The sequence below is a fragment of the Coturnix japonica genome, chromosome 24 (genome assembly GCF_001577835.2).
Source record: "Coturnix japonica isolate 7356 chromosome 24, Coturnix japonica 2.1, whole genome shotgun sequence".
NCBI classification, from domain to species: domain Eukaryota; kingdom Metazoa; phylum Chordata; class Aves; order Galliformes; family Phasianidae; genus Coturnix; species Coturnix japonica.
The window spans coordinates 3,633,474-3,660,064 of record NC_029539.1 but is presented as its reverse complement, the minus strand read 5'-3'; the positions used below and the strand labels follow the sequence as shown (position 1 = coordinate 3,660,064).

The 26,591-nt window shown below is 58.0% G+C and overlaps 5 protein-coding genes across 15 annotated transcripts; all 5 read left to right on the top strand.

Moving 5' to 3' along the window:
• On the top strand, positions 1-3,719 carry HINFP (histone H4 transcription factor). Its single transcript, XM_015884021.2, has 9 exons — positions 1-225; positions 386-612; positions 741-852; positions 994-1,146; positions 1,371-1,448; positions 1,537-1,657; positions 1,740-1,878; positions 2,123-2,247; positions 2,871-3,719. Exons 1-9 carry the CDS (start codon positions 63-65, stop codon positions 3,391-3,393), a joined length of 1,641 nt encoding a protein of 546 aa, XP_015739507.1. The 5' UTR covers positions 1-62; the 3' UTR covers positions 3,394-3,719.
• Positions 3,720-3,823: 104 nt separating this feature from the next.
• Positions 3,824-7,143, top strand: LOC107324212 (complement receptor type 1-like). Of its 2 annotated transcripts, XM_015884025.1 has the most exons (4): positions 3,824-5,362; positions 5,464-5,631; positions 5,736-5,968; positions 6,054-7,143. In XM_015884025.1, exons 1-3 carry the CDS (start codon positions 5,218-5,220, stop codon positions 5,948-5,950), a joined length of 528 nt encoding a protein of 175 aa, XP_015739511.1. In that variant the 5' UTR covers positions 3,824-5,217; the 3' UTR covers positions 5,951-5,968; positions 6,054-7,143. The 2 variants fall into 2 exon arrangements, with proteins under 2 accessions (XP_015739511.1, XP_032305034.1); XM_032449143.1 differs by having other exon boundaries at positions 5,464-5,968.
• A 329-nt stretch (positions 7,144-7,472) lies between these two features.
• Positions 7,473-16,939, top strand: ABCG4 (ATP binding cassette subfamily G member 4). 4 transcript variants are annotated; one of them, XM_015884019.2, is made up of 16 exons: positions 7,473-8,049; positions 8,349-8,495; positions 8,744-8,981; positions 10,965-11,082; positions 11,150-11,282; positions 11,491-11,541; positions 11,712-11,857; positions 12,114-12,237; positions 12,425-12,539; positions 12,753-12,892; positions 12,974-13,072; positions 13,179-13,347; positions 13,838-13,938; positions 14,070-14,228; positions 14,335-14,453; positions 14,528-14,753. In XM_015884019.2, the coding sequence occupies exons 3-16, from the start codon at positions 8,753-8,755 to the stop codon at positions 14,751-14,753; spliced, it is 1,929 nt and encodes a 642-aa protein (XP_015739505.1). In that variant the 5' UTR covers positions 7,473-8,049; positions 8,349-8,495; positions 8,744-8,752. The 4 variants fall into 4 exon arrangements, with proteins under 4 accessions (XP_015739505.1, XP_015739504.1, XP_015739506.1 ...); XM_015884018.2 differs by having other exon boundaries at positions 8,326-8,499; XM_015884017.2 differs by having other exon boundaries at positions 7,475-8,049; positions 8,326-8,495; positions 14,528-16,939.
• Positions 16,940-17,574: 635 nt separating this feature from the next.
• Positions 17,575-23,207, top strand: NLRX1 (NLR family member X1). Of its 7 annotated transcripts, none has more exons than XM_015884011.2 (9): positions 17,575-17,793; positions 18,243-18,370; positions 18,562-18,622; positions 18,823-18,923; positions 19,054-19,670; positions 20,051-21,465; positions 22,161-22,247; positions 22,322-22,573; positions 22,697-23,207. In XM_015884011.2, exons 2-9 carry the CDS (start codon positions 18,250-18,252, stop codon positions 23,013-23,015), a joined length of 2,973 nt encoding a protein of 990 aa, XP_015739497.1. In that variant the 5' UTR covers positions 17,575-17,793; positions 18,243-18,249; the 3' UTR covers positions 23,016-23,207. The 7 variants fall into 7 exon arrangements, with proteins under 7 accessions (XP_015739497.1, XP_015739500.1, XP_015739499.1 ...); XM_015884014.2 differs by having other exon boundaries at positions 17,646-17,759; XM_015884013.2 differs by having other exon boundaries at positions 17,676-18,123.
• A 109-nt stretch (positions 23,208-23,316) lies between these two features.
• Positions 23,317-26,518, top strand: PDZD3 (PDZ domain containing 3). Its single transcript, XM_015884022.2, has 10 exons — positions 23,317-23,455; positions 23,818-23,845; positions 24,083-24,147; positions 24,306-24,517; positions 24,633-24,819; positions 24,905-25,041; positions 25,111-25,315; positions 25,399-25,595; positions 25,721-25,891; positions 25,984-26,518. The coding sequence occupies exons 1-10, from the start codon at positions 23,440-23,442 to the stop codon at positions 26,026-26,028; spliced, it is 1,263 nt and encodes a 420-aa protein (XP_015739508.1). The 5' UTR covers positions 23,317-23,439; the 3' UTR covers positions 26,029-26,518.
• Positions 26,519-26,591: the final 73 nt, after the last annotated feature.

Below are 26,591 nucleotides of genomic sequence, written 5' to 3'. Positions count from 1 at the left end.
TGTCCCCCTGTGAGGCGCTTCCGGTTCGGGCAGGGTGAGGTGAGGCCTAGTCGGTTCCGGCCATGGCGCCCGTGAAGGCCGGCGGGAAGGAGGCCTTGGTGCTGCAGTGCGAGTGGGAGGCGTGCAGCTACGTGGCATCAGCCATGGAGGAGTTCTGCAGCCATGTCACACAGCACCTCCATCGGCACCTGCCCGGCGAGCAGCGGGACGAGCTGGATCCGCTCGGTAAGGATTGAACAGCATTGAGCTATTGGGGATTGAACTGCAGCTCCCATAGAGACCCTTATAGGTTTATGTACAGCCTCAGATCCTTATGGTCTGTGTGTCTCCTTCTTGTATTGCCCTCAGATCCTTATGGTCTGTGTGTTTCCTGCTTGTATTCCAGAGGAATACACGTGTCTGTGGCAGGAATGTGGTTTCTGTTCCCCTGAGAGCCCCGCCGACCTCATCCGCCACGTCTATTTCCATTGCTATCACACCAAGCTGAAGCAGTGGGGGCTGAGGGCCCTGCAGGGCCAGGCGGAGCTGAGTCACTGCCAGCTGGACTTCCAGAGCCGCAACATCATCCCTGAGATCCAGGAGAACTTTCAGTGTCTATGGGAGTACTGCGAGGTGAGGGCTGAGACCTCGTTCTGCTTCCCTGAGTGGTCTCTAACATGGGAGCTGAGGGGTGGGGAGCTGCTTTTGCCCTGTGTCATGGCATGTGCTGATCTCATTGCTCTGTCCTTCCTCTCCAATAGAGATCGTTTGATAATCCCGAGTGGTTCTATCGGCACGTGGAGGATCACAGCTTCTGTTCTGAGTACAAGGCAGCTGGGAAGGAGAACCACGTGGTGCTCTGTGGCTGGAAAGGTATTGGGTACATGCATGATATCTCCAATGAATATTGTGTGGCTCTGTGTGAGCAGCCTGCCACATAGTGAGGCCATAGATACTTGGCCTGTCGAGCCCTCAAGCTGATGATCTTAATGTCATTCTGTTGTTCCTCTTCAGACTGTGACTGCACCTTCAAAGGGCGCTGCAAGCTGCGGGAGCACCTACGCAGCCACACACAGGAGAAGGTGGTGGCCTGTCCTACCTGTGGTGGGATGTTCGCCAACAACACCAAGTTCTTTGACCACATCCGCCGTCAGACTGCACTGGACCGTAAGCTCCTGTGGGCAGGGGATGTGCGTGGTTGTAGCTCCATAGATTCTACATTGGCAGCAAAAAGAGGGTGCATAAACTGAAGGCAGAATGGGCCTTGGAGGGAAGGGTTCCTAGCTCCACTGTAACTGCATCTTTTTTTCCACTCATTATGTTGCTCTTTGCATTCTACTCTCTGCTTTGGTCCCTTTCTTACTTCTCCCTCCCCTCTCATCCTTGTGCAGAGCAGAGGTTTCAGTGTTCTCACTGCTCCAAGAGGTTCGCCACAGAGAGGCTGCTCCGTGACCACATGAGGAACCACGGTGAGTAACAGCCCCCTGGCCCAGCTGAGGCTCTGAAGTCTGTGTTCCCCCCTCTCTGAGGTGGTTTGCCCCCAATTCTTTCCCACAGTGAACCATTATAAGTGTCCTTTGTGTGACATGACCTGCCCACTGCCCTCCTCCCTCCGCAATCACATCCGTTTTAGGCACAGTGAAGAACGGCCATTTAAATGTGACTACTGTGACTACAGGTGAGGTGTCTTCCCTTCCTGTTGGTAGAGAAGCATGTGTGTGGTGCACAGTATTCAGCTTTGTTCCTTTCTTTTGTCACAGGTGCAAGAATCTCATTGACTTGAGGAAACATCTGGATACGCACAGCAAAGAACCAGCCTATCGCTGCGAGTTTGAGGCTTGCAGCTTCTCTGCACGTTCCCTCTGCTCCATTAAACTGCACTATCGAAAAGTCCACGAGGTAGGGAAGGAGCAGAGGGTGACTGCTGTGTAATCTCTTCTGACAAGGCTGACAAGCTCTAAATGCAGTGTGGTCTGCAGAAGCAGAGAGCCCCAGGCTGACCAGGGCTGTAGGAGCATGAGCTTGTGCAATGACAGCTTGTGTTGATCTCTGAGAACCCAGTTCTTTCCTCTGTTACATGTATAGATACCAGCCCTCCTGATCAGCCTTGTAAGGTGTTCATATCCCTCTCTCTGCCTTTCAGGGTGACTCAGAGCCCCGCTACAAGTGCCACGTCTGTGACAAGAGCTTCACACGTGGGAACAACCTCACTGTCCACCTCAGGAAGAAACACCAGTTCAAATGGCCCTCGGGGCATCCTCGCTTCAGGTACTGCTCATCCTTAGCTCCTTACACCCTCTAGTGCAGCATCTGGAACCACATCCTGCTTCTTGCCAGAGCCAGCAGAAACATGACAGTGCTTGGGCCCTGGTGTTTGCCTGTAACGTGCTCAAGGCTCATCTCCCAGTGGCTGGGAAGCATTTGAAAACAACTATTTGTTGGGATCTGACACAGCAATGGAGAAGTGCTGCGTGACAGTTCCAGCAGTGGGTCAGTGGTGCCTTCATAGCTTCATCTTATGATACACCTCAGTGTTTGGCAGGGGCCAGGTCCAGGTTGTACCACTTAGAAAGAGCTGCTGCAGATCAGTCTCCTGACAGTTGTTTTTCTGCATTATCTCTAGGAAATTCCCAAAAAATCGGGGATGGGGAGAGGCTGAATTTCAATTGCTCCTGATGAAACAGAATGGGGAAAGGAGATGGAGTTGAAAGATGATAAAGGCTTGGCTGAATTCTCAGAAGCTGCTGAGCAGATGTGCTTTTTGGGGCTATGGGTTTGTTTTTATTTTACATGTCTGGTGTTGGGTTTGTTGTGCTGGGAGCCCAGAATGCCGCGCCCCTTCCTTGGCTGCTGCTTCAGGTTGTTGTCCTTCTCCTTGGGCCTTTGTTCAGGTACAAGGAACACGAGGATGGCTACATGAGGCTGCAGCTGGTGCGTTATGAGAGCGTGGAGCTGACGGAGCAGCTACTGAAGGATGGAGAGAAACAGGAGGAGGCGCTGGATGGCTCCACTGATGGTGTGGTGCTGTCTGAAGGTGAGGCCAACCTGCAGGGCATCATTCTGGAGGCTCCAACAGAGGCTCCCTCTATGGAAAGCAACGTATCCGAGCCACACATGGCCCTACTGCATCCTGCAGCCTGCTCTGCCAACAGCTCTGAACAAGCACAGCCCAGTGCCCTCTCAGGAGCAGTGCAGCCCTCAGAGCAGGAGCCCAGCACCCCAGCCAACCCCATCATCCGTGTGGTGAACAGGACCAATGAGCATGGGGAGAGTGAGACTGTGTATTATATCATGGCCAACACGCCCTCAGAGGAGCGGGCGGCAGCAGCCAGTGGGCTGGGTATGGAACTGGAGGAGAATATCATGGACCGTCTGCAGAAGACAGCTGAAGAGCTGGGTATCCATATTGTGTGAGGTGCTCACCTGCAAACCTTGGGCTTCTGTGGGACGTGGTGCAGGGAGAGGTTGGGAAATGTGTAGGGGGAAAGGGTCCAGCCTGTCTGAAAGGGTCCAGAGGTGTCTGCACTGCCATTCCCATTTCATTGCATTGATCTCTATGGGAGGAGAGGACTGCAAGAAGGCACTGGCCCTTGCAGGCTACTACTGCCCTGCAGTATGGGGGTGCTTGGGGCCTTCCTGCTTTTGTTCTTCCTTGAGTTTGCTCCCCACATTGGGGGGTTTGGGCTCCTGGTTGTGCAGAGTGTACTTTAGAGCCAAATAAAGGTCAGACTGCCAGGCCAGCCAGCATTTGGTGTCTGTTTCAGCCACATTCTGTCAGCTGAAGGGTGTTGTGAAGCCAAGGTTTGTAGGGCCTGCAGAGCTGCTGGGATCTACGGGCACATCCTGTGTGCTGCTGCTTGGTGCAGCTGCTCCCTGCCTGGGATGTGCAGTTCCACATCCCCAGTGGTGGCACTGGAAGGCCAGGTTTAGTTTAAGTCCTTGCTCTTTGCTGTCCTGTCATGGATTTGATTTTTTGCTGCCTCCTTCTGGTCATCAGCATCAGCTGCCTGCAGTGGTGTTTGTGTGTTTGTTCTATATCTGAAGAGTAGCCTGATCTTGTGAGCTGAGCCAGCTTCCTCTTTTGTACCTGATATGGACAGTGTGAAGCTGGAGTGACCCTTGGATCCTCATGGCACTGCATGTGGAGGTGATGTGCCCTAAGGGAGGCAGGGAGGCAACCTGGCTGATCTGAGCCAGATGCTGACTTTTCCCTTCACTTCCTCAAGCAGTTCAGCAAAAGCTGCTGGAATTCCAGGTTAATGGAGAAAATCACTTGATGTTAAACCCTTGGCCATCTGCTCACTTTCTAATTACAAGCACTGTGGGTGTGATCCGTGTTGATGCCCTTGGCCAGGAGTGATGAGAGCAGCCCCTTGGGCCTGTGCCCTGGTTGAGATGAGAAGCAGAGCCCCCTGCCCCAGAGTAAGAAGGTCTTGTGGGGCTACATGCAGGTATGAGAGCAAGATTCCTTCCTTTGACCAGTGCAATGCATATGAAGCCGTGACTCTTGTGCTTGTGCCCTGGCCTTGCCCAGCCTTCCCTGCTCGGCGCCTGCTCACTGTTGCTTGGCTGAGCTGGGGCTGCAGATACCTTCGAGAGAAGGAACTCGTGCCAAGTTTGCATTCGCAGCACTTCCATCTTGGCTCCCCTTCCAACACATGAGCTCTGCTGCCAAAGCTGTGGCTGCGCCGCTGCTTTCAAGCTGCAGCATTCTTATGCTACCCAATTGTTTGGTGTTACGAGTGGGGTGGTGCCCGAGGAGAGTTGTCCCTTTAAACACTGGGTCCAGAGAGGGTAATCTGCCAGGGATTATCTGATGGGGAGAGGATTGGCATCAACAGGAGTCTCCTCCCTCCCCTGGGCCCTACAGCATGCCGGCCTGTGTGTATGGAAACCAAGTTCACTTTCTCCTTGGCAGTGTTCGGGGGTGAGGGGAGGAGAGCAGTGCTTGCGCTATGGGGCTGGGTCTTCTCTTCCTCATTGTGTTGGCCACGCTGGTCTCCTGTGAGCACCCAGAAGGTAACAGGGTGTTTGGGAGAAGGGTTGCTTACGGGGTGCCCTAAGGCTGCTGACACAGCAAAGAATAAGCCCATGTGCTGGAGCTTGGTGCTGGAGGTGCCGGATCTGGGGGCTGCGAGTGGATGTGCTCCTTGCTGCAGCAGGGCTTGAGGCTGTGCCACCTACAGCAGGGCTCAGGGCTGAGATCCTCAGCCCCAAACCCTGCTCTGCCTTGCTCCCATGGCACCAGGAGACCTGGATACCTACTGGTCCGGCACTGCACCCATCTGCGTGGGGGGCTGCAAGGGGAAGCATAAGGAGCTGAAGAGGAGCCAGTGTGGGAATGGCAGCTGCTGCTGGCTGGGCTACAAGTCCTTCTGCCGAGGTACGGCCACTGCGGGGAGGTGGGGGGTTCTGAGGGTGTGGAACCTCTTCACCTTCCCATCACACTGAGCTCCCTGCCCATGGGATCCTCCCCATCCCCAGTGAACTGCGGGCGGCCCGAGGCGGATTTCAACTCAGTGGTGTATGGCAATGACTGGTGGGTGGGCTCCGTAGTGCGCTACAGCTGCCGGCCCGGCTTCATGCTGCTTGGGGACCCAGCCAGTGCCTGCCAGTCCGACGGCCGCTGGACGCCCAAACCCACCTGCCTGCGTGAGTACCATGGGGTGGGATGGTACTGCTGTTCTATCAGCCCACCACGGGATAAAAGGGGCTGGTGGGCACAGTGGGGATGTGCTCCAGTCCTGCTCTTGCAGGGATCTGCCTGCGAGGTCGGATCGAGATCAGCGAGCGGGACATCAGTGGGAGCTGCTCATCATCCTGCAGCACCCAGAGCCACCTGGGAGCCTCCCTGCACCGTGGCTGCATCAAGATCTCCTCCTGCAGCACCAAACGCTCGGGCTGGGTGCGCTGGTTCCTGCGCTGCGATGTCTGTGAGTGTGACTGCCACGTGCCCTGCGGGGAGTCCTGATAGCGGTGCCCACCTCAGGTGAGGGGCTGATGCTGCCCTTGGGGAAGGGGTGGCTGCAAGATAAGGGCTGCTGAGCAGCTCAACATCTCTGTTCTCCTTCCAGCTTCCTCCTGATAGAGCTGAGCCTTCTGCACTGAGCTCTGCTGGCTACACATCTCCAGTGCTGGGCTCTTCCTTCCCGTAATCTCCGTCCATCCTGAAGCTGTCATCTGGGGGAAGAGGTTTGGGACTTGCTGCCTTCCTGCCTGGCTGCATCACATGGTGTGCAGGGAATGCTGTGGGCAGCAGGAGCTGGGCAGCTGCAATGAGGACTTGGAGACCTCAGTGTCTCAGCCGTTCTTCCTGGCTGCTCCCTGGAGAGGCTCACATCCTCTTCTAGCAGGGAGGCAGCGCTGTGCCTGTCCTGCAGGCTGCTATTTCTCTCTGCCAGCTATTTCCTGCCCCTGTGTGCTGTCAGCAGGACTGTCCTGCTGTTCCATCCATGCATGGGGGTTGCTGTGCATGGTGCCCGCAGGGTGGGGGCTGCTCCTTCCTGCAGTGTGTGATTTGCTCTGAGCCCCCCCCCTCCTCCCCAGGGACATCTCTGGGGTAGCTGATGCCTTGCAGCCAGGACAGGTAAGGAGATGCAAGGGGCTGTCCTAAGTGCTAAAGACCCCTCCTTGGTCCTGGGTTCCTTGGGATCCCAACCCTGAACCCTTGATTCTGTCCCACATCCCCTCATGTCCCATTGTTGTGATGGTCTCTGGGTGCCACGTGCTCCCCATGGACACGCTGGATCCCTCTGGAGCAGCAGTGGAAGAGCCAGAATAGTTATTCCCTGGGGAGGAAGAGGGTGCAGTTATACATGAAGGTTCTGCTGCCTGTTCCAACCCCACAGCTCCACACACAGAGGGCAGGGCCAGGACTGGCTCTCCGAGCCCCAGGTGTGAATGTCCTGGGTTAGGAGGCAGTGTGATGAAATAGCTTTGGGATGAGCCCAGCACCTCTTCTGCTCCACGAGGAACTGACTGCAGGCCTCGATGTTGGGCTGACTCTGATGTCGCACCCTGTCCCAGCTCCTCCTGCCTGAATCCTAATCCTAAAGAGCCGGATCCCTGTCCCCAGCTCCATCCCAGCCTCAGTCTGACTGTGGGAGGGGAAGGATTTCCTTAGCTCACCAGATGGGTATTTTAATTAATACCATTGTCAGTGCAGCTCGTTTCCATATGTCTTTCATGTTTAAGTACAGGGGTGGGTGAGAGGTGTGAGCAGCAGGAGGGAGCCAGGTACAGCACATGGACAGCATGGAGGGGAACATGTGCTGGGGGGGCAAGCTGAGGGGTGGGCACCCTCCCACCAAGGACAAGCTGTGCCCCCTGGCCCTTGATGCTTGCTGTGAGCTTCCTGAGCAGTGTTCTGCCCTGCGGTGGAGGCTGTTGGCTGCAATGCAATGCAATGCAATGGCAGCTCAGTGTGTGGCTCGGTGAGCCCTGGGAGTGGGCTTTGTGGTGAGGGGCGGTGGGTGTGGGCTCTCTGCTGTGTGAGAGGTGCTGCTGTGGGACCACGGGGACAGAAGAACGGGGGCTACCGACCCCTAAGTGTGCAACCGAGAGATGCTCGGGGCCTTGTGCCTGCCACGCAAAGAGTGGGGAGAGGAAATAGAGCCGGTTCCTTTAAGAGGGTTTTTCGCCGCCTGGCAGCGCCGCCCGGGCAGCCAATTCCCACCGACCCGACGCACAACGACAGCGGAGACAGCGCCGGCGTTGGGGGGCACAGATGGACCCGGGGCACCAATACGGGAGCGGATAACGGCACGGATCCGGTCTTCCCACCCCTCGCCTCCCACCCCACCGCCCGCCCCGGCCCTGCCCAGCCCAGCCCTACGGAGGGATGGGGAGCGCATCCCGCTTAGGGGGCAGCGCTCAGCCCGGGGAGCGGCTCTGAGCTCCGGCCGCCGCCCGTTCTCCTGCCCCGCGGTCCGTCGGGGCGCACCGGGGGCTGCGGGCGCTCGGCCCCGCCGCGGGCATCGCCCCTTTGTCCGCAGGGGGGTGGGGGGGGAGCGGCTGCGGCACTGAGCGGAGCGGCGGAGGCTGTAGGGAGCGGAGCCCGAGATCGTACAGGTGAGAGAGGAGGGGTCGGAGGGGTTGGGGTGCGGAGGATGGAGGGAGAAGGGATGGAGGAGGAGCGGCCCGGGAGATGCCCTCGCCTCCGGGGTGGGGTGGGGTGGGGAGCGGCTCGAGGAGTCAAGGTGAGCCCGAGGGCGGTCTGTGCCTCCAGCAGCCCCCCGTCCTGCTGGCCTTATGCCCCATGGATGTGGGAAGGGGGGACCCAAAGCGTTCGGAGGGAGGGGCGGTGATGGGATCACGCAGCCCTCGCTCGCCCCTTTTCTCACACAGAGCTGAGGCTGGCTTTATTCCAGCCCTGAAAGGGATCTGTCTGCATCGGGGAGAGGGCTGGGAAGATCTCGGAGCAGCTCCTCGCGAGGCCATCCTCCCCTTCCAGGGGATTGTGTGTGTGCATTGCAGCTGCGGCGAGGAGCTGCCTGCAGCCTGCGGCTCAGCTAAATGTAGGTTAGCACGGCATTAGGACCCCGGCCCTGCAGGGGGGGGGGGGGGGGTGCTGAGCTCAGCAGGGCACGGCTCAGCCTCCTGTCCTCAGCACAAGGAGGGACCCCGAGCCCCATCCTCATCTGTGATGCTGCAGAGGGCCTGGGGTGCAGCGTGTTCTCTACCTCACCTGGCTCAGCATCCCCCCATCACTGCAGAGCCCTGGTGCCAAAGATCCAGTGGGTCCATCCCTGTGTGTTCCCTATAGAGCAGCACAATGGCAGAGAAAGGCATGGATCCTGCGTGCGTCTCCATCGCCCTGGAGGACACGGTTTGCCACGCCGGCCCCCCGGATGCTCCTCTCCTCACCACCCACTTGAAGAAGGTGGAAAACCACATCACAGAGGCCCAGAGGTTTTCCCACCTCCCGAAACGTTCAGCTGTCAACATCGAGTTCATTGACCTGTCCTACTCTGTGCGCGAGGGCTCCTGGTGGAGGAAGAGAGGTAGGAGCTGCCTGTAGGGCTGGGGACCCCTGAGGCTGCCATGTTTACCCCCCTCCCCCAAGTCTCATCTCTCCCAGACCCCCTGTCCTGGGTCCATCCCTCTTTGCTGATGCAGTCTCAGCTCTGCAGTACTTTGGCTCAAAGCACAGCAGTGGGAAATGCTGGAGCTGCTCACCCCGCGGTTCCCTTTGGCCACCCAGCCCTGTGATCCCCAGGGGATCCCATCCTAGAAGCTGTATGGGGCAATCAGGGCTGTTGGTCAGCTTGATGCTGGAAGGGTTTTCTCAGTGTTGCTGTGCTGGCAATAGGAGGCTCCAAGGGGTGCCCCGCTGTGCAGGGGGGTGCTGGGCTTGCAGGGGGTTTCCTCTTTGGCAGCTCCCTGTGTGCGACTGCGGCCAACAGCTTGGGGAGGGGAGGCAGATGGTGGCTGGTGGGTGGTAGTCATCTTTAATTAGCTCTGTTAGTTAATGGGATGTCAATCAAGTTGGCCTTGTGAGGTGGAAGGGGGGGGCTGATAGGGCTGAGTGGGGTCCTGGGGTGAGCTGGTTAAGGGTGTGGGGTCCTTGCTGCTCCCAGCTAAGCTCTGCAGATGGGGAAACTGAGTCACTGATGGACAGCAGGACCAGCCCAAAGCCCCCAGGGTGAGCTCTGCCTTCTTAGATGCTGGGAAGCAAAAGATGGAGGTTGGAGCCAGGGATGCCTGAAGTGTTTGTGTACGCTGCGATGGGGCAGCTGGAGCAGGGGGGTGCTGGGACTGTGGGGCTGCACAGGGGGGATGCTCTTCTCCCCTGGACCACAAACAGGAGCCAGTGTGGAGCTCCAGGTGCCTTTGTGCAGGATCCGGCTGTGCTGCCGCTCGCTGCTGAAGCAGGAGGTTACTGGCAGTCAATGAACGCGAGTAACCGCTGCGCAAGCTGCAGTGGCACCGACGTGAGCAGCATGCACTGCTGAGGATGAGAGCGGGGCTCGCCCTGCTGCCGTCACACACAGCATCCTGCTCACACCTCCCAGCCCCCAGAGCCCCTCTATTGGGGGTGCCTGACCCCAACGTGTGCTGCTGGGGCATTGGAAGGTCGCGGTGCTGGACCCCATCCCTGGAGGGATCCCCTATCTTATCCTATCCCTATCCCTATCCCTATCCCTATCCCTATCCCTATCCCTATCCCTATCCTATCCTATCCCTATCCTATCCTATCCCTATCCTATCCTATCCTATCCTATCCTATCCTATCCTATCCTATCCTATCCTATCCTATCCTATCCTATCCTATCCTATCCTANATCCCTATCCTATCCTATCCTATCCTATCCTATCCTATCCTATCCTATCCTATCCTATCCTATCCTATCCTATCCTATCCTATCCTATCCTATCCCCTCCTGCTTGTTTCACTGCCCTGATCCCAAGGTTTGCTCCAGTTTGTGGGTATTGGGATAGATGTGTTGTCCTTGCATGATGCCAGCTGGTGCTATGGGGTAAGGGGATGTATTTCCAATAGGGAGACGCTCAGACCTGGTTTGTGGTATCCTGCCCATGCAGGGCTGTGTTTCAGGGCAGTTTCTGCCAGCCTGAGGCTGTGCCTGTTCCGTGCTCCTGACACATTGCGTTCCTGCTGCCAGAAAATGCTAATCAGCTGCCTTTAAAGCAGAGATAATTCCAGGTCTGATTAGCAGTGGCTGCTGTTGGGTGTCATGGCATGAATGCCAATGAAGGCAGCAGCCAGGCATTCAGCGGGCACGGGGGCACTGCTGCCCCATGGCACCTTGCTCCTCAATGCCTGGGGAGCAGGGCACTGCCACAGTCTGGTGCCCTTCCTCATGCTGTGTCTCAGGAGCTTTCTGATCTTGTCTGCATTGGAAATGGATGAGCTGATGGGGAAGCAGGGGTTGTATTGAGGGTGACAGACGTGATGGTGCTGATAGAGATGGTCCCTTGGTGCCGGGGTCCAATTGCAATCCCACTATGCTGCTCTCTCCCTCTAGGCTACAAGACCCTCCTCAAATGCCTGTCAGGGAAGTTCTGCCAGCGAGAGCTCATTGGGATCATGGGCCCATCGGGTGCCGGCAAGTCCACGCTGATGAACATCCTGGCTGGCTACAGGTAGGGCTGGACGAGGGGCTGGGTGAGCAGGACCTGGGGGCTGTGTTATATCCTCTGTGTCCTGCAGGGAGACGGGCATGAAGGGTCAGATCCTGGTGAATGGGCGGCCGCGGGACCTGCGCACCTTTCGCAAGATGTCCTGTTATATCATGCAGGACGACATGCTGCTGCCTCACCTCACCGTGCTGGAGGCCATGATGGTGAGAGGGGGGTTAGGGTTAGATAACCTGCAGGGTATCCTGGGGCAGTGTTCAAGGCCAGGTTGGATGGGGTCCTGGGCATCCTGGCCTAGATAGATATGGAGGTTGGTGGCCCTGCATGCAGCAGGGGGGGTTGGAGCATGATGGTCCCTTTCAACCCAAGCTATTCTATGATGTTATCATCTCCCTGTTCATCTTCTCCCTGCAGGTCTCTGCTAATCTGAAGCTGAGTGAGAAGCAGGAGGTGAAGAAGGAGCTGGTAAGTGAAGAGGAAGTGAGTCCAGGGCCCCTTGTATTACCCCACGGTAATACCCAACAGTGGAAAAGGGAAGGAACCATGGACCCTCGGTGATGGGGGTGTGGGAGGAGGTGATGGGGGATGGGTGAGGGTCCATGGGAGCTCATGGTGAATGAGGCTCCATCCCTCAGGTCAATGAGATCCTGACAGCCCTGGGGCTGCTGGAGTGCTCCTACACCCGCACCATCTCGCTGTCGGGAGGCCAGAGAAAGCGTCTTGCCATTGCTTTGGAGCTGGTGAACAATCCTCCTGTTATGTTTTTTGATGAGCCCACCAGGTGAGACTGCAGGGACTGGAGCTCCCCAGCACTGGGATTCGCTGGAGGGGACCAGAGCCCTTTGGATCTGAGAGGGGCCGTGGGGCACCAAAGGGACTAGAGGACAACAGGGCTGCAAAGTGATGCTGTTCTCCATCCTTCAGGCAGAAAGAAGGTGCCTATGTGGTGGTGGAGGTGTCTTGGGGACATCCATCTCGCTTTCTCAACTCTCTCCTTTTCCCTTTGCCATCTCTTTCTTCTCTCTCCCATCCTGCAGTGGTCTGGACAGTGCCTCCTGCTTCCAGGTTGTCTCCTTGATGCGCTCCCTGGCTCAGGGTGGCCGCACCATTATCTGCACCATCCACCAGCCCAGCGCCAAGCTCTTCGAGATGTTTGACAAGGTTTGGGCTGGGGCACAGGGCTCTCTGTTGGGGCAGGTCATTCTGACCATGCTGAGAGGCTGTGGGAGGGGTGGGTGCAGGATGCTGACCTGGGCTCTTGTGGGTCACAGCCCTGATGACAGGATCTGGAGCAGGTAGTGATGTCCTGGCTGCTCTGCACCTGCCCCATTGCTGATTTCTCTTGCAGCTCTACATCCTTAGCCAGGGCCAGTGCATCTTTAAAGGCGTCGTGACCAACCTCATCCCTTACCTGAAGGGCCTTGGGCTCCATTGCCCCACATACCACAACCCTGCTGACTTCAGTGAGTGGTCCCTCCTCAGCTCAGCAGTGTTGGGGTTGGAGGGTGGTGAGGTCCAAACTCACATCCTCCCATTGGATGCAGTGCTGTGGGTGGTGTGACGCTGTGGGGTGGGGGCTGCATTGGGCTCCCATCCCCTGACTATGGGGAATCTGGGTGACCTGAGCAGTGTGATGGTGAGGGCTCAGTGCTGCTCTTGGCTCTTGTGCTCTGCAGTTATCGAGGTGGCCTCAGGAGAATATGGGGACCTCAACCCCGTCCTGTTCCGCGCTGTGCAGAACGGCATGTGCACCATGGCAGAGAAGAAGAGCAGCCCTGACAAGGCGGACTCGTCGTGCCCAGCACACTGTGTGACAGTGAGAGCCCAAGAGGGGACACCATGTGGGAGGTGATCCCTGTCCTTCATCTGCATCTCTGACTTGAGCATCCCTTTGCAGGACGTGGACCACATTGAGAGCCACACGTTCGCCACCAATACCTCCACCCAGTTCTGCATCCTCTTCAAGAGAACCTTTATCTGCATCCTAAGGGACACGGTGAGCCAACCCTAAAGGGATGGGAGCTATTTGCTGGGGGAAACCCTTCTCTGGGATGCTCAAGGGATGTGGTCCTGCCTCCCTGATCCCTTCTGCCCACCTATAGGTGCTGACCCACCTGCGCTTCATGTCCCACATCTGTATTGGGGTGCTGATTGGGCTGCTCTACCTGCACATCGGCAACGACGCCGGCAAAGTCTTCAACAACACTGGCTTCCTCTTCTTCTCCATGCTCTTCCTCATGTTCGCTGCTCTGATGCCCACCATCCTCACCTGTAAGGAGCTCCTCGCCCCACCATTCCCACCCTGGGTGTGAAGGGGGGGCTGTGTCCATGCGAGAGGTCCAATAGATGCTGTATGGTGGAGACAGCTGAGTTGTGGGGCAATAGGATAGGGATGGTAAGAATACAAAGAGAAGGATGGAAGCATTTGCATCACTTGGAGTACATCCCCCAGCTGCCATTTGTTTACTGTCTGGTTCATTTATTGCCACTCCTTACCAAACGGCTCTAAGCAGTGTGCTGAAACTTATTTATTTACTTATTATGCTGAGAAACTGACTGCACAGCTGCACTTCCAGCTGCTTCAGATCTCCCTTTCACTTCCTCAAAAAGCCTGAGCAAAACCCCCCTGGCTGAGCTGACTTGTCCATGTGAAGGTTCCCCTCTCGCTCTCGGTTTCTGTCCCTGGTGAAGCTCCCACCCGTGGGCTGGAGGCTGCAGGGTGTGCTGGGGCATTGCTGACTCCTTCCTTGCTTCCCCACAGTCCCCCAGGAGATGTCTGTATTCTTGCGAGAGCATCTGAACTACTGGTACAGCCTGAAAGCCTATTACCTGGCCAAGACCATGGCAGATGTGCCCTTCCAGGTGAGCTTTTGTGAGATGGCCCCTTGGCACAGAGGATTCCTGATGCCCTGAATGGGCTCCTTGGACTCTCCACCCATGGGGAGGGTCTATGGGACCAGGACAGCCATGTAACCCTGCTCACCCCTCTCCAGGTGATCTGCCCCATTGCCTACTGCAGCATCGTGTACTGGATGACAGGCCAACCTCCCGAGGCCACGCGATTCCTCCTCTTCTCTGCCCTGGCCACTGCCACTGCTCTGGTAGCCCAATCCCTTGGGCTTCTCATTGGAGCTGCTTCTACCTCCCTGCAGGTCAGGCTCTGCCTGTGGTGTGGACATGGGTGTCCCAAAGAACCACAGATGGGGAGTGCCATGGACCACATATAGGATGTGGCACCCAATTGCCTCTGCTCCATAGGTGGCCACCTTTGTGGGACCCGTCACTGCCATCCCTGTCCTGCTCTTCTCGGGCTTCTTTGTCAGCTTCAAGACCATCCCCACCTACCTGCAATGGAGCTCCTATGTCTCCTACGTCAGGTGAGACCCCACGCTCTGTCCATGGGGTGGGAGTGGGGCTACGTGGGATGCATAGTGACTGTGCTTTGCCATAGGTATGGTTTTGAAGGCGTCATCCTCACCATCTACGCCATGGAGCGCGAGGACCTGGAGTGCCTCGAGGAATTCTGCCCTTTCCAAAAACCCATCAAGATCCTGCAGGAGCTGGACGTGGAGGAGGCCAAGCTCTACCTGGACTTCCTCATCCTGGGCATCTTCTTCATCATCCTGCGGCTCCTGGCGTACCTGGTGCTCAGGTACAAAGTCAAGTCGGAGAGATAAAGGGGCCCGCGGGACCCCAGAGCTGCCCCCAGGCCTGAGCTGCTGCATGGCAGCCATGGACCATGTCGGTAGGTGCCAGCCAGGCCTGGCTCAGTCGAGAAGGGTTTTGAGACATCTCGGAACTGTTTTAACCTTTCCACTCACTCTTCATGGCAAACGTTTTGTACAGCCCCATTGCGTGTCCCCCCCAGTTCTGCCTCAGCCCATGGAGCTGCATCCCTCCGCTCACCATGACTGCCTATGGGTACAACAGGGACCGTCCCATAGAGGCAGAGTGGGGCTGTGGGGAGCTCCAGGCAGGAGAAGGAGAATCAGGTGCTGGGGGTCTGAGCCACGTGGGGACACACACAGAGCCGTCGCATAGAGAAGAGCCCAAAGCCACCATAGACCAAGTTGCACAAGGCTTCTGTGTTTCCTGATGCTGCTGCAGCCACAGATTGCTGCCTCCCCTTTTCCTTCCTGCTTCAATCCTCCCTTGACTTTTCCTTTTTATTTCTTTTTCCTCCTTTTCAATTATGTTTAAAACCCCACTTGCATGGAGAGAAATGGGAGCAGGGGGCAGAGGACTCGGGGCTCTCCTATGCTGCTGCTCAGTGCCATCCTCAGAGATGGTCTCTGCTACCTGGGGATGCAGCAGTGTCTATAGGAGTGGGGCAGTGTCACGTTCAATCTTTGGGATCTGAACCAAGAGGATAAAAGTGATCAACACAAAAAGAAGCCACCGTCCCATCAAACCCCATATGGAACACTGTGCCATCACCGGAGCTCTGCTGGGCCCCTTGTTCCCTTTCCCCAGCACAACCATGCAGGATGATCCCCATCCCACCCTCCCTCAGCATCAGCTGGGAGGGGATGAAGACTATGGGCACCCACCCATTGCAGCAGGACTGGTGGGTAAGAGCATGGACAAGTGGGTCCCAGTGGTGCCGGAGCTGGAAGGCAGGTGAGATCTGACAGCAGTTGGTTTGCATTGAGCCGCCCTGATGCTGGGACTGGTACCAGGAGAAAAGCTCCTTTTGGTGGTTCCTCCAAAGCTCTGCAATCTTCAGGGGGGATTTTAGCACCTTGTTGGCTTTCAGAAGGAGTGGAACTGGTGGGGACAGCACGCTGGCACTGCTGTCATGGGGCTGCATGATGCCAGCTGAGCCCACTGCTTGCTGGTGAGCATGGACATGGCAGAGGATTGGACTGCAGAGAAACTGCAGCAATATCCCCTGAACTCTTCTCCTGGTTTGTTGGGACTGCTTTGCACTGCAGGGTCTGGATGGAGGGCAGAGATGGAGGTGCTGCTGCAGCAGGGCTGGGTTTCCCCTGCATGGATATGAGGAGCTCATGCATAAAGGCTCTGGAAGCAGGACGTGCTCTGATGCTCTTCCAGTGCTGAGCATTGGGGTTTCCCCAGGGGAGATCTCAGCTGACTCATTGCTGTGCCCCATAAAAACTCCCCCATGCTCCCTTCACTATCCCTGCGCTGTGCTGTGCAGGGGATGGGAGGGCTGCAGTCCCCACATCTGCTGTGCCACCAGGCAATGGCAGAGCTGCTGGCTGTCCCCTACCATCATCTCTTGTCTCTGGGGCTGTTGGGCTACTTCAGTGCCCCACTTCTGCCCTGCTCTCGGATTGCATTGTGAGGTCATAGGAGATCCGTGTTGATTTTTGCCCTGTTTAGGATGTGTGGGGTGAGGATGCACTTTATTGGAGCAGGGGAGTGGGGCTCTGGGTGCTTCTGGCTGCAGGCATCCCTCCAGGGAACGCGTCTGGATAATCACGAGGAGTGTGATGGAGGAGAGCAGGCTTCTCCCCCTCCACCTCCTCTCCCTTCCCACCCCCTCCCTTCCCCTGCGATGCACTTTGAGTGCATTAGGATGAGATCTGGGCTGTATCTGCAGCTCTCTGAGGACGCCAGCTGAACTTCAGCCCATCTTGAACTGCTTCAGGCCCAAAAGCTCAGCCTCCCCCTTGTGTGCTATGAGCAGCCCCCAGCACGCTGCCAGGCACACAGGGACTCGGCCTCTCCCCTCCACGCATGTCCAGGTCACCTTTGTCACATTCACATGAGGAGCAAACACATCCTCACCCACTGGGGTTTGCTGGAGGGCACAGCAGGGCAGCACAGGGGGCAAAGAGCTGCCTGCGGGGCCTCACCCACCCCAAACAGGCAATAAAGCAGTGTTTCATTCTCTCTGTGTGTGGACACCATCCATCCTGTCCTGCTGGGGGCTCCTGCCGCCTCCCTGCCCCTCTGTGCTGCGTGTGTGTGGTTGTGCAGTGCTGGGTGTGCATGTGGGTCGGGGTGAGCTGTACTCTATGGGCCCATCGACCAAAATAACATGCAGACAGCAGCTCAGAGCATGAAGGAGTCTGCTCATGGGGCTGCGGCTCTGCTGTGCCAGGGCTTTGCCAGCGGTGGGTCCTATTGCCTTGCAATGGGGACACAGAGGTATGGCCAGGCCTGGGGGGTGGGGGGGACATAACTGGGCTGCAGGGGGGGCGCAGGGCAGTGCTGTGTGCAGGTGAGTGCCCGCTGCCTTTGGGTCCTGGCTTCTGGGCATCACTCTCGGTGGTCGGATGGTTGGTTGCCGCACGGCTGGAGGGGTCGCGGCTTGTCACGGTGTTTCTGAGCTGCCAGCTGTACTTTCACACATCAATAAAACTTATATTTATAGTGTATCCCTTTGCTTCCTCCCTTAGTAGCTGTGCGGGTCCGCGTTGTGTCGGAGCACCGGGATGCAGATGGATGCTGAGCACGGGCGGTTCTCGGCAGGGAGCAGCCCGGCTTTGGGCACCACCCCCGGGATTACAAAGCAGCTCTGCCCCCGGGGCCGGGGCTGAGCTCACGGGTGAGGCGCTGCTCTCAGCCGCCGTGCGGGGGCGAACCGGGCCGTGCTGTGCCGAGCCGGGGCGGTGCTGCAGGAAGTCACCGACGTCTCCGAGCCCTTCCCGGCCCCGGGGGAGAGGAGCAGGGCTGTGCTGCCCTATATAGAACCCAGGGGAAGGCGGCGGAAGGTGCTGGCGGAGCAGAGGGAGGGCAGGGAGCCGGGTAAGGCGGGGATGGCAGCAAGCAGAGCGGTGCGAGCCCTGCTCGGCCTCTGCTCGGCTCATCGTTTGCTGTGAGCTGGAGTTTTCTTACTCCCTGTGCCTCAGTTTCCCTTGCAAGCCGGGCGTGCTGCGCGTGAGTCAATACGGTGGGAGGTTGGGAGGATCCCCCCCGAGCTGCTCAACCCCTCGTCCGCAGCTGGGGGAGGGCGCAGAGAGCCGGGCTTGGCGCTGTTTCACCATATAGCGCTTAAAACGTCGAGCTCCAGCGCTTTTGCTCTCCGGGATGCGGCGCTAAAGCTGAATCCAGGTTGACGGCTTTGTGGATCGGGAGGTAATGTTACTCTGCCCCTCGTGCCCTTGGTGAGTTCTGTGGTCCTTTGGGGGCGGGTAGGCTCCCCCCTGAGACATCCTCACTACTCTGCTTCTTCTCAGCTGACCCCTCTGTTTCAGGCAGAAGATGTCCCGGGCCATACAGTGCCATGGCTGCCTGCCCTGGGGCAGCTGGATGCGGCTGTGTGGGTCCCAGCCCGGCTGCAGGGCAGTACGGTGTGTGTACCTCTGTGCTGCTTCGGGGCCAGGTGAGCTGTGACCCCAAACCCACGCTATTCCCAGGGTTGTGGTGTCCCTGCTGGAAGTCCCTCCCCAGCTCCACAGCCTGGGCAGTCTGTGTGTCACCTCTGCGGGGTGCTAAGTCAGTGAGCTCGGAGGTGTGAGCTCTGCTGGGCTGGGGGAGGCTGTTGGTGAGTGGAGGAATGTTTCATCCCTACAGGTGTTGCAGGCAGCTGCTTCCACGGGAAGATCCTCCATGTGGCTGGCATCTCCCTCCCCAGGTACAGTGGGATGTGGGTGGCTGAGCTGCTGCCTCAGGACCACTGGGACTCTATGGGAAGAGATGCTGCTTTGCCTGCACAAACAAACCACCCAGAGCCAACTCCCTGCCGCTCTGAATTCAGGCACTGCCTCATGGTGTCCCACCCTGCCCTTGGGGCTGCTGGCCCCTGCCCACCTCCTGATGCTTTCTCTCCTGTAGCAGGAGCTGTGTTCGGTACAAGGGAGGGACTCAGGAGAATCGAGCCCAGCGCGGCTCCTCTCAGCATGGCCTGGACCATCTCAGGAACGTGGCCTCATCTGGTAAGCTTGCAGCCTTGTGCCGAGGAGGATGGATGCCCTGGGCAGTGCAGGGTTCTGCCTCCTCCCTGCACTTTCCCAAACTCCTGCCAGTAAGGAGCCGTTGTATTGCCAAACACCTTTTTCCTCCCAGATGCTATTAAGAAACACCAGAAGAGCCTGTCTGCGTGGTTCAGCAACCAGCCCAACGAAGAGAGGCAGTTTGGCCCTTCCTTCTCTCTAGACGCCGTCCATGTGGACCCAGTGATCCGGGAGAGTTCCCTGGAGCAGATCCTGAAGCCCTCACCTGACCTGACTATCCAGCACCAGCTCCAGCAGCCCTGCAGGCGGGTCATCAGCCTCCAGAACCTCTTTGATGTGGATGCATGTGGGCGGCAGGTGAAGAACGTGGTGCTGTACGGCACCGTGGGCACAGGGAAGAGCACCCTCATCAAGAAGCTGGTGGTGGACTGGTGCCATGGTCTCCTACCCCGCTTTGAGCTGGTCATCCCCTTCTCCTGTGAGGACCTGTCCCATAGTCACGTCCCTATCTCCCTGAGACGCCTCATCACCAAGAAGTACCAGCACCTCCGAGATGTGGTGCCACTTCTGGGCTCTTCCAACCTCAAGGTGCTTTTCATCCTTAATGGACTGGAGCGCCTCAACTTGGATTTCCGACTGGCTGGCACTGAGCTGTGCTGTGATGCCAATGAGCCTGTGCCTCCATCTGCCATCGTGGTCAACCTGCTGCGGAAATATCTCCTGCCAGAGGTCAGTGACTGCTGGGGTATTGCAGGTTAAAGCCTTGTGTTAGTTCTTGTAGCCCAGCTTGGCTGCTAGTCAACTTGCAGTTTCTACACCTGGTGGGACTCTCTATGCTGGTTTGTTGCTGGGGAATATTTGGGAAGGCTGATAAGACGAAGAGAATCAGTCTGCAGGGCTGTTGCCTTCTAGACTCAGTTTATACCTAGAAAGGGATGTGGAAAGCTCTTCTGTCCCCTCTGTCTGGGCCAGGTTTGAACCAATGCCCTTTGAGCAGCAGCTTCTCAGAGCCCAGCTCCTGGGTGCTCCTGGATATGGGTTGTAGGATTGGGATCCTGCTGAGGTTAGATCAAAGGCACCTCCAAACTCACCCAGCCCTCTGCTTCTAGGCCAGCATCATCGTCACCACGCGCCCATCTGCGGTGCGCCGGATCCCTGGTAAGTACGTGGGCCGCTATGCAGAGATCTGTGGCTTCTCAGACACCAACCTGCAGAAGCTGTATTTCCAGCTGCGCCTCAGCCAGCCTGGCTGTGATGGAGAAAACAACGTGGCCAGCCGCTCAGGAGAGCAGGATAACTTGGTGGAGATGCTGTCGAGGAACCTGGAGCGCCAAAACCAAATTGCTGCCGCCTGCTTCTTGCCGTCCTACTGCTGGTTGGTGTGCACCACGCTGCACTTCCTATACTTCACCAGGACGGTGCCTCCCAGCCAGACACTGAGTGGCATCTACACCAGCTTCCTGAGGCTCAACTTCAGCGGGGAGGTGTTGGATAGCACCGACCCCACCAAAATCTCCATGATGAAATACGTGGCCAAGACGGTGGGCAAGCTGGCCCACGAAGGGGTGATGTCCCGCAAGACCAGCTTCACAGAGGAGGACCTGCAGCAGTGCTTTGAGGTGGAGATGAAGACTGAAAGCGAGCTCAACCAGCTGGAGGTCTTCCGCAGTGATGTCTTCCGCTTCTTCCTCACTCCGTGTGTGCAGCCAGGCAAGGAGCACACCTTCGTCTTCACCATCCCTGCAATGCAGGAGTACCTGGCGGCCCTGTACGTGGTGCTGGGCGAGAAGAAGACCCTGATGCAGAAAGTGGGGAAGGAGGTGTCGGAGATCATCGGGAAGGTGAGCGAAGATGCTGCCGTGGTGCTGAGCATCATCTCCAAAGTGCTCCCGCTGCGTTTCCTGCCTGTGCTCTTCAACCTGCTCAAAATGTTCCCTCGCTTCTTCTCGCGGTTGAGTGGGAAGGGCCGGGACACCATCGCCCGCACCATGGCGGAGGAGCTGTTCAAAGAGGAGGATTACTACAATGATGATGTCTTGGATCAAATCAATTCCAGCATCTTGGGTGTGGAAGGCCCCATGCGGCACCCTGATGAGGCCGCTGACGATGAAGTCTTTGAGCTCTTCCCCATCTTCATGGGTGGGATCCTGTCCCGCCGCAACCGTGCCATCTTGGAGCAGTTGGGCTGCTCCATCAAGAACCTGGCGGCCTTTGAGATAGCCAAGGCCATGAAGAAGACTGTCATCAGGAACAGCCGCAAAGGGCTGCCCCCCTCCGAGCTCATGGACTATCTCTTCTTCCTGCACGAGTTCCAGAACGAGCGCTTCACAGCTGAGGCCGTCCGCTCCCTCCGGACTATCAACCTCTCCTCTGTCAAAATGACCCCTCTCAAGTGCTCCGTTCTGGCTTCTGTCATAGGCAGCACCAACCACGAGGTGGAGGAGCTGAATCTGACCTCCTGCAACCTTGACAGCAGCAGCTTGAGGACTCTATTCCCCATCCTGCTGCGGTGCAAGTTCCTCCAGTGAGTACCCCCTGCTGTGCCCATGGCAGGGATGCTCTCGAAGCCGCGGTGGAGGCAGGGCATGGCTTTGTTTGCAGTCAGTGCTCACAGCGGGGAGGGACTACAGCATCCGACATGCAGTGCTCCACCGGCAGCCCTGCTCAGGCACTGCACGCTGGGACTTGCAGTCCAACCCCCCCTTCCCAAGGCATCGGTCTGCGCCTGGCACTGCGGGCTGGAATGCGGCTCCCTGCCCTTGCTCAGCACCATGGGCCGCATTGCATCGCTTTGTAGCTCGCTCAGGGCAGGAGACACGCAGCCCAGATCGTCCCGGTCCGTTTGTAGAGCTGCAGTCTGCTCATTGCCCAGGGGGTGGCGAGCCGCGCTCGGCAGAGATGGACGCAGCTGTGCAGCTGGGCTGTGCGGTGCTTCCTTCCTGCGGATGCTCTGGACGGCTCGGTGGGGTCCTGCTCCCTCCTGAGACCCTCAGCCCCAACAGCGGCAGCCGGATCCCCCTCCCGTCCTTCACTTTTGCTGCTGCTGGCTCTACTGGCTGATGCTACGTGTCCTCTGCGGTGGCTGCTGTGGGCTTGCTTGTGGATAGGGAGCCTTGGGTGACCTTGTATGGGGAACCCAGGTAGGATGGTGGTGGGGTGAACGGCCCCACTGCTGATGCTTTGGACTTGCCATCACCCCCTTCTTTTGCTCTGCACCAGCCTGCAGCTCAACAGCCTGGGCCCTGATGCCTGCAAGGAGATCCGTGACCTGCTCCTGCACGACAAGTGTGCGGTGAACAACCTGCGGTGAGTACTGCCCCATCCTCACCCCAAACCCCTCTGCATGCTGCAAGCATCACCCTGACCTCACATCCCTGCAGGCTGGGGAACAACCCCATAGGTGAGCAGGGGGCACAGTACCTGGCCGAGGCGCTGGCAGGCAACCGTTCCCTGACCCAGCTGTCCCTGCTGCACACTGCATTGGGAGATCGTGGCGTGGAGCTGATTGCCCAGCACCTGGCTGAGAACCAGCAGCTCCAGGAGATCAACCTGGGCTACAACTCCCTGACGGACACGGCCGCCCTGCGTGTGGTGGAGGTGGCCAAAAAGCACACAACGCTGGACAAAGTGCAGTGAGTTCACCCCGTCCCTTTCCTTTGCTCTTGCAGGGGATGCTGCGAGCCAGCATCCCTCCCTGCAGCAGCGACCCCCTGCATCCCTCCTCCCAGCCCTCAGCGTCTCCTTTTATCCCATAGTTTATATTTCAATGACATCAGTGAGGATGGCAAGCGAGCACTCGACAGCCTGCGCATGGACCGGGACGGCGTCAGGGCTCTGGTCTTCCTCACAGCAGGCACTGATGTCTCTGATTACTGGTCCAGCATCCTGAACGTGGTGCACAAGAATCTGCCTTTCTGGGACCGTGAGAGGGTTCGGCAGCACCTGACCATCATATTGCAGGACCTGGAGAGCAGCAGGAGGCAGACAGTCAACCCCTGGAGGAAAGCCAAGTTCCTAAGGGTGGAGAGTGAGGTGAAGAAGATGCTGGGGAAACTCCAGCATGGGACCCTTTGAGCCTCATCGGTGCCATTATCCCAGCAGAGATGCCCAGCAGTTGGATGCTGCTGAAGCTGTTGAAGGTGCTGGGTACGTGGGGCCAGGCTGAAATATGGCATAAAGCCCAAGAGTGAATGGGACTTGTCTTCTGGGCTTGGACTCAAGCTTGCTTGTGAAACCCTTGGTAGCATTAAAGTGCACCACTTTGTTTCCTGGTGTCCATCTTCCTACTGTGGGACACCCAGGGGTTGTCCCTGAGCCCCAGGTGCTGGTTGAGCTCTTGGCACTGCTGGGTGAGGGCTGGCACTGCCAGGACTGGGAGGGCAGGGGAAGCTTGGGGTTGTTTAACCATTAAACATGGGGCGTCTTGGAGAAGGCGGGGACGCTGTGCTTCCCTGCCACTTCACCCTGTACCTTGCTCCCTCTCGAATTCACTGCGGCCATGAAACAAACAGAAGGTATGTGCTGGGGCTGCAGGGCTTCGTCCTGCAGAGACCCTTCCCCATGTGTGCGTGTCTCCAGGCTCTGCTTCTTCATGGAGCAAAAGGCTGTCAGAGCCATGGAAAGAAGCTGTGGGCACCCAGGAAAATGCCAATGGGCTGTTGGGGGGGTGTTGGCACGAATCCCCTCTCCAAGGGGTTGATGGTGTTGGAGGGTTTTGGGGGGGGTTGTGCAGGGGAATGCTGCTGTCTCTCTCTTTGGGGCCCTGGTTACTCTCTCAACCCAAAAGTCTTGAGGGGCTGCACAGACCTTGCACACCGTGTGAACAGATGAGCCCTGAGCACCCAGCTCTGCGCTGACCTCTCCTCTCCCTCTGCAGGGCTCGAGGGCGACAAAGCATCCATCATGTAAGTGCTGTGCTCCCTCCCGGCCCCACAGCTGGGCAGTGCTGGGGTGGTGGGGGCTATGGCTGTCTCTTGTTTCACAACAAGAGAGTTACAGGGGCAATCCCAAAGTGACATCCCTCCATAGTTTCCCCTAGACACTGCTGCTGTGGCCCCAGCAGGAATGGGGCTCCTATGGGGGAGCAGGAGAAGGTGATGGGGCTGCTCTAATGTGGCCTCTCCTACCCTTTATCATTGCAGAAAATTTGAATTTAACCCCAAAGATGGGATTGACAACCCCGCCTTGTCACTGGCTGAGGACATTGGTAAATATGTGGGTTTCCCCCATCAGTGTGGGGTCAGGGCAGCTGTGGTCACCCCTGGGCACTTCAGGGAGGCGAATGCTTACAGTAGAGAGCAATGGGGAGACCATGGCCCTGTCAGCATCCCTGCTGCCCTGCTCACAGGCAATGTCCCCATGCAGATGGCGAGACCATGGGGGAACCCCGCTTCTACCTGCTGAGCAAGGGCAGCACAGAGACCTTCGGCTTCAGCCTACACGAGGAGCTGGGCTGCCAGGGCCACATCATCCGGCAGGTCGAGCTGGGGGGGCTGGCCCAGCGCCGGGGGCTGCAGGATGGGGATCGGCTCCTCCAGGTCAACGGCCACTTTGTGGACCACATAGAGCATCGCCGGGTAAGCCGTGAGCATCCTGGGAATGTGGGAACACCTGGGTACCCCCAGCTGGGCACAGAGTGTGGGATGCTGGCCTCACTGGAGGAGAACAGGTCTGCAGCCTGGCCCCTTGCAGGTGGTGCAGAAGATCAAGGCCAGCGGGAACCAGGTCCTGCTCGCAGTGCTGGATGGTGACTCCTACGAAGCAGCCAAAGCACTGGGTAGAGATCTGTCCCAAATGCTGCCCGCTGACATCCGCCCGCGCCTTTGCCACATCACACGGGATAAAAGCGGCTTTGGTTTCAGCGTGTCGGGTCCAGAAGGTAGGAAGGCAGCCAGCACCACCAGCCTGCAGCATCACCCTGCCTGGAGCATCGCCCCACTCACTGCAGCCTTCTCCTCTTGCAGGTGTTAAGGGCACGTTCCAGCTGTCAGTGAGGCAGGACGGGCCTGCAGAGAGAGCTGGAGTGCCATCGGGCTCCTGGCTCTTGGAGCTAAATGGGCACAGCGTCAGGAACTGCTCACACACCCAGCTCGCCCGAAAGGTGAAGTGTGTTCTTTGGTGCAGGGCTGGGGCTGGTTGTGGTGCTGAGCATCATGCGTGTCTCCTCCAGCTCAAGCAGAGCGGCAGCAAGGTGACACTGCTGGTGGCATCCAGCCCAGTGGAGGAGTTTTACCGGCTGCATGGACTGCAGGCGACAGCTGCCCTGGCGGACACCTCCTGGCTGCCCTTCAAGGCTCGGGAGCTGCACATGGTGAAGGGTGCTGCTGGTTATGGGTTCTTGCTCAAGGAGGATGACTACGGCTCAGGGGAAGTAGGTAAGGGAGGCGATCCCACCTGCACTCAGACAGCAGTGCTGGGGTGCCCCTTGGTGAGCATCTCTCCTCCACCACCCCCACAGGCCAGTTCCTATGGGACATAGATGCGGGGCTGCCAGCTGAGCAGGCAGGGATGAAGGAAGGGGACCGTGTCCTGGCTGTGAACGGTGAGAGCATCGAGGGGTTGGACCATCAGGAGACTGTGCTGCGGATCCGTGCCCACAAGGAGCAGGTGACACTGCTGGTCATCGACCCCGCCAGCGATGCGTTCTACCGCTCGGTACGTGATAGGGAACACTCAGTCTGTAAGGTGGATCCCTCACCCCCAGACCTGCAGAGTGAGGTTCCCTTCAAGATCTTCAGCTTGCCAAGGAGCTCCATGGCTCACCCGTGCTGCTCTTGCAGATCGGGCTGTCCCCTTTGCTGTTCCTTGATGGTGGTGATCCTGCCTTGGGCTCCTGCACGCCCTCCCTGCCCTCTCCCAGCGACTCCCCTGGGTTCCATCACATTGATGTGGGACCGAAGGGACCTGGCTCCTGGCTGATGGCTGCTGCCAACAGTATAACCATCACACAGGTAAACCACTTTCACCATGCTGCTCTAAGTCTGGCATCCCCCCTACCCTGTGCCCTCTGTGATGAACTCCTGGCACAACTGTGTCCCTGCAGAGCCCATGCAGAGAGGAGCAGAGGCGGCTGCGCCATGCGTTCTAACAGCCTGGAGCACCCTGCATCCAGCCAGGATCCCACGCAGCACTGCTGATGTACCCAGAGAACAAAATGATTGTCATTATAGACTGCACTGCATCTCTGCTCCTGGGGTGGGACTGCCAGCATCACAACTACCAGAGACTCATCTCCACCGTCCATAGCTGGCCTCAAGCTTTTATTGAATGTAGCAGGAACCTGAGGACAGACCTACACCTCCAGGGGTAACTGAGGACATAATGCCCAGCTCCAGGCTCTAGATTGCTCCCAGGAGAGCCAAGGCACTGCCCTCCATGCCATGACCCAGGGGGTTGGACTTTGGGCCAAGGGGAAGAGGCTGCTGGAGGAACCCCCCCAGCTCTCATCTGGGCTCAGGTCTGCCCTGCATGGACATCTTCCTCTGCAAACTGCTGGGTGGTACCTGCACCCATCACAGCACTGCTCCTGTGTCACTGCTTTGGTGAGTGATTAAAGGACAAGTCCACGCTGCTGTTCACGTGAGTGGTGTGCTGGGGGGTCTGTCACTCAGCAGCATGTCCCATGGACAGACAGAACCCTGGGCCAGCTGT

Coding starts and splice junctions, on each gene's coding strand:
- PDZD3 (XM_015884022.2), top strand. Junction 25,042..25,110: donor ACACCCAGCTCGCCCGAAAG/GTGAAGTGTGTT, acceptor TGTCTCCTCCAG/CTCAAGCAGAGCGGCAGCAA. Junction 25,892..25,983: donor ACAGTATAACCATCACACAG/GTAAACCACTTT, acceptor GTGTCCCTGCAG/AGCCCATGCAGAGAGGAGCA.
- HINFP (XM_015884021.2), top strand. CDS start 63: ATGGCGCCCGTGAAGGCCGGCGGGAAGGAGGCCTTGGTGCTGCAGTGC. Junction 226..385: donor GGACGAGCTGGATCCGCTCG/GTAAGGATTGAA, acceptor CTTGTATTCCAG/AGGAATACACGTGTCTGTGG. Junction 1,658..1,739: donor TGTGACTACTGTGACTACAG/GTGAGGTGTCTT, acceptor CTTTTGTCACAG/GTGCAAGAATCTCATTGACT.
- ABCG4 (XM_015884017.2), top strand. CDS start 8,753: ATGGCAGAGAAAGGCATGGATCCTGCGTGCGTCTCCATCGCCCTGGAG. Junction 11,283..11,490: donor CCGTGCTGGAGGCCATGATG/GTGAGAGGGGGG, acceptor TTCTCCCTGCAG/GTCTCTGCTAATCTGAAGCT. Junction 12,238..12,424: donor TCTTCGAGATGTTTGACAAG/GTTTGGGCTGGG, acceptor TTTCTCTTGCAG/CTCTACATCCTTAGCCAGGG.
- NLRX1 (XM_015884009.2), top strand. CDS start 18,127: ATGTTACTCTGCCCCTCGTGCCCTTG. Junction 18,924..19,053: donor CAGGAACGTGGCCTCATCTG/GTAAGCTTGCAG, acceptor TTTTCCTCCCAG/ATGCTATTAAGAAACACCAG. Junction 21,466..22,160: donor CTGCGGTGCAAGTTCCTCCA/GTGAGTACCCCC, acceptor GCTCTGCACCAG/CCTGCAGCTCAACAGCCTGG.
- LOC107324212 (XM_032449143.1), top strand. CDS start 5,218: ATGGCACCAGGAGACCTGGATACCTACTGGTCCGGCACTGCACCCATC. Junction 5,363..5,463: donor CTACAAGTCCTTCTGCCGAG/GTACGGCCACTG, acceptor CCCCATCCCCAG/TGAACTGCGGGCGGCCCGAG. Junction 5,969..6,053: donor GATAGCGGTGCCCACCTCAG/GTGAGGGGCTGA, acceptor TTCTCCTTCCAG/CTTCCTCCTGATAGAGCTGA.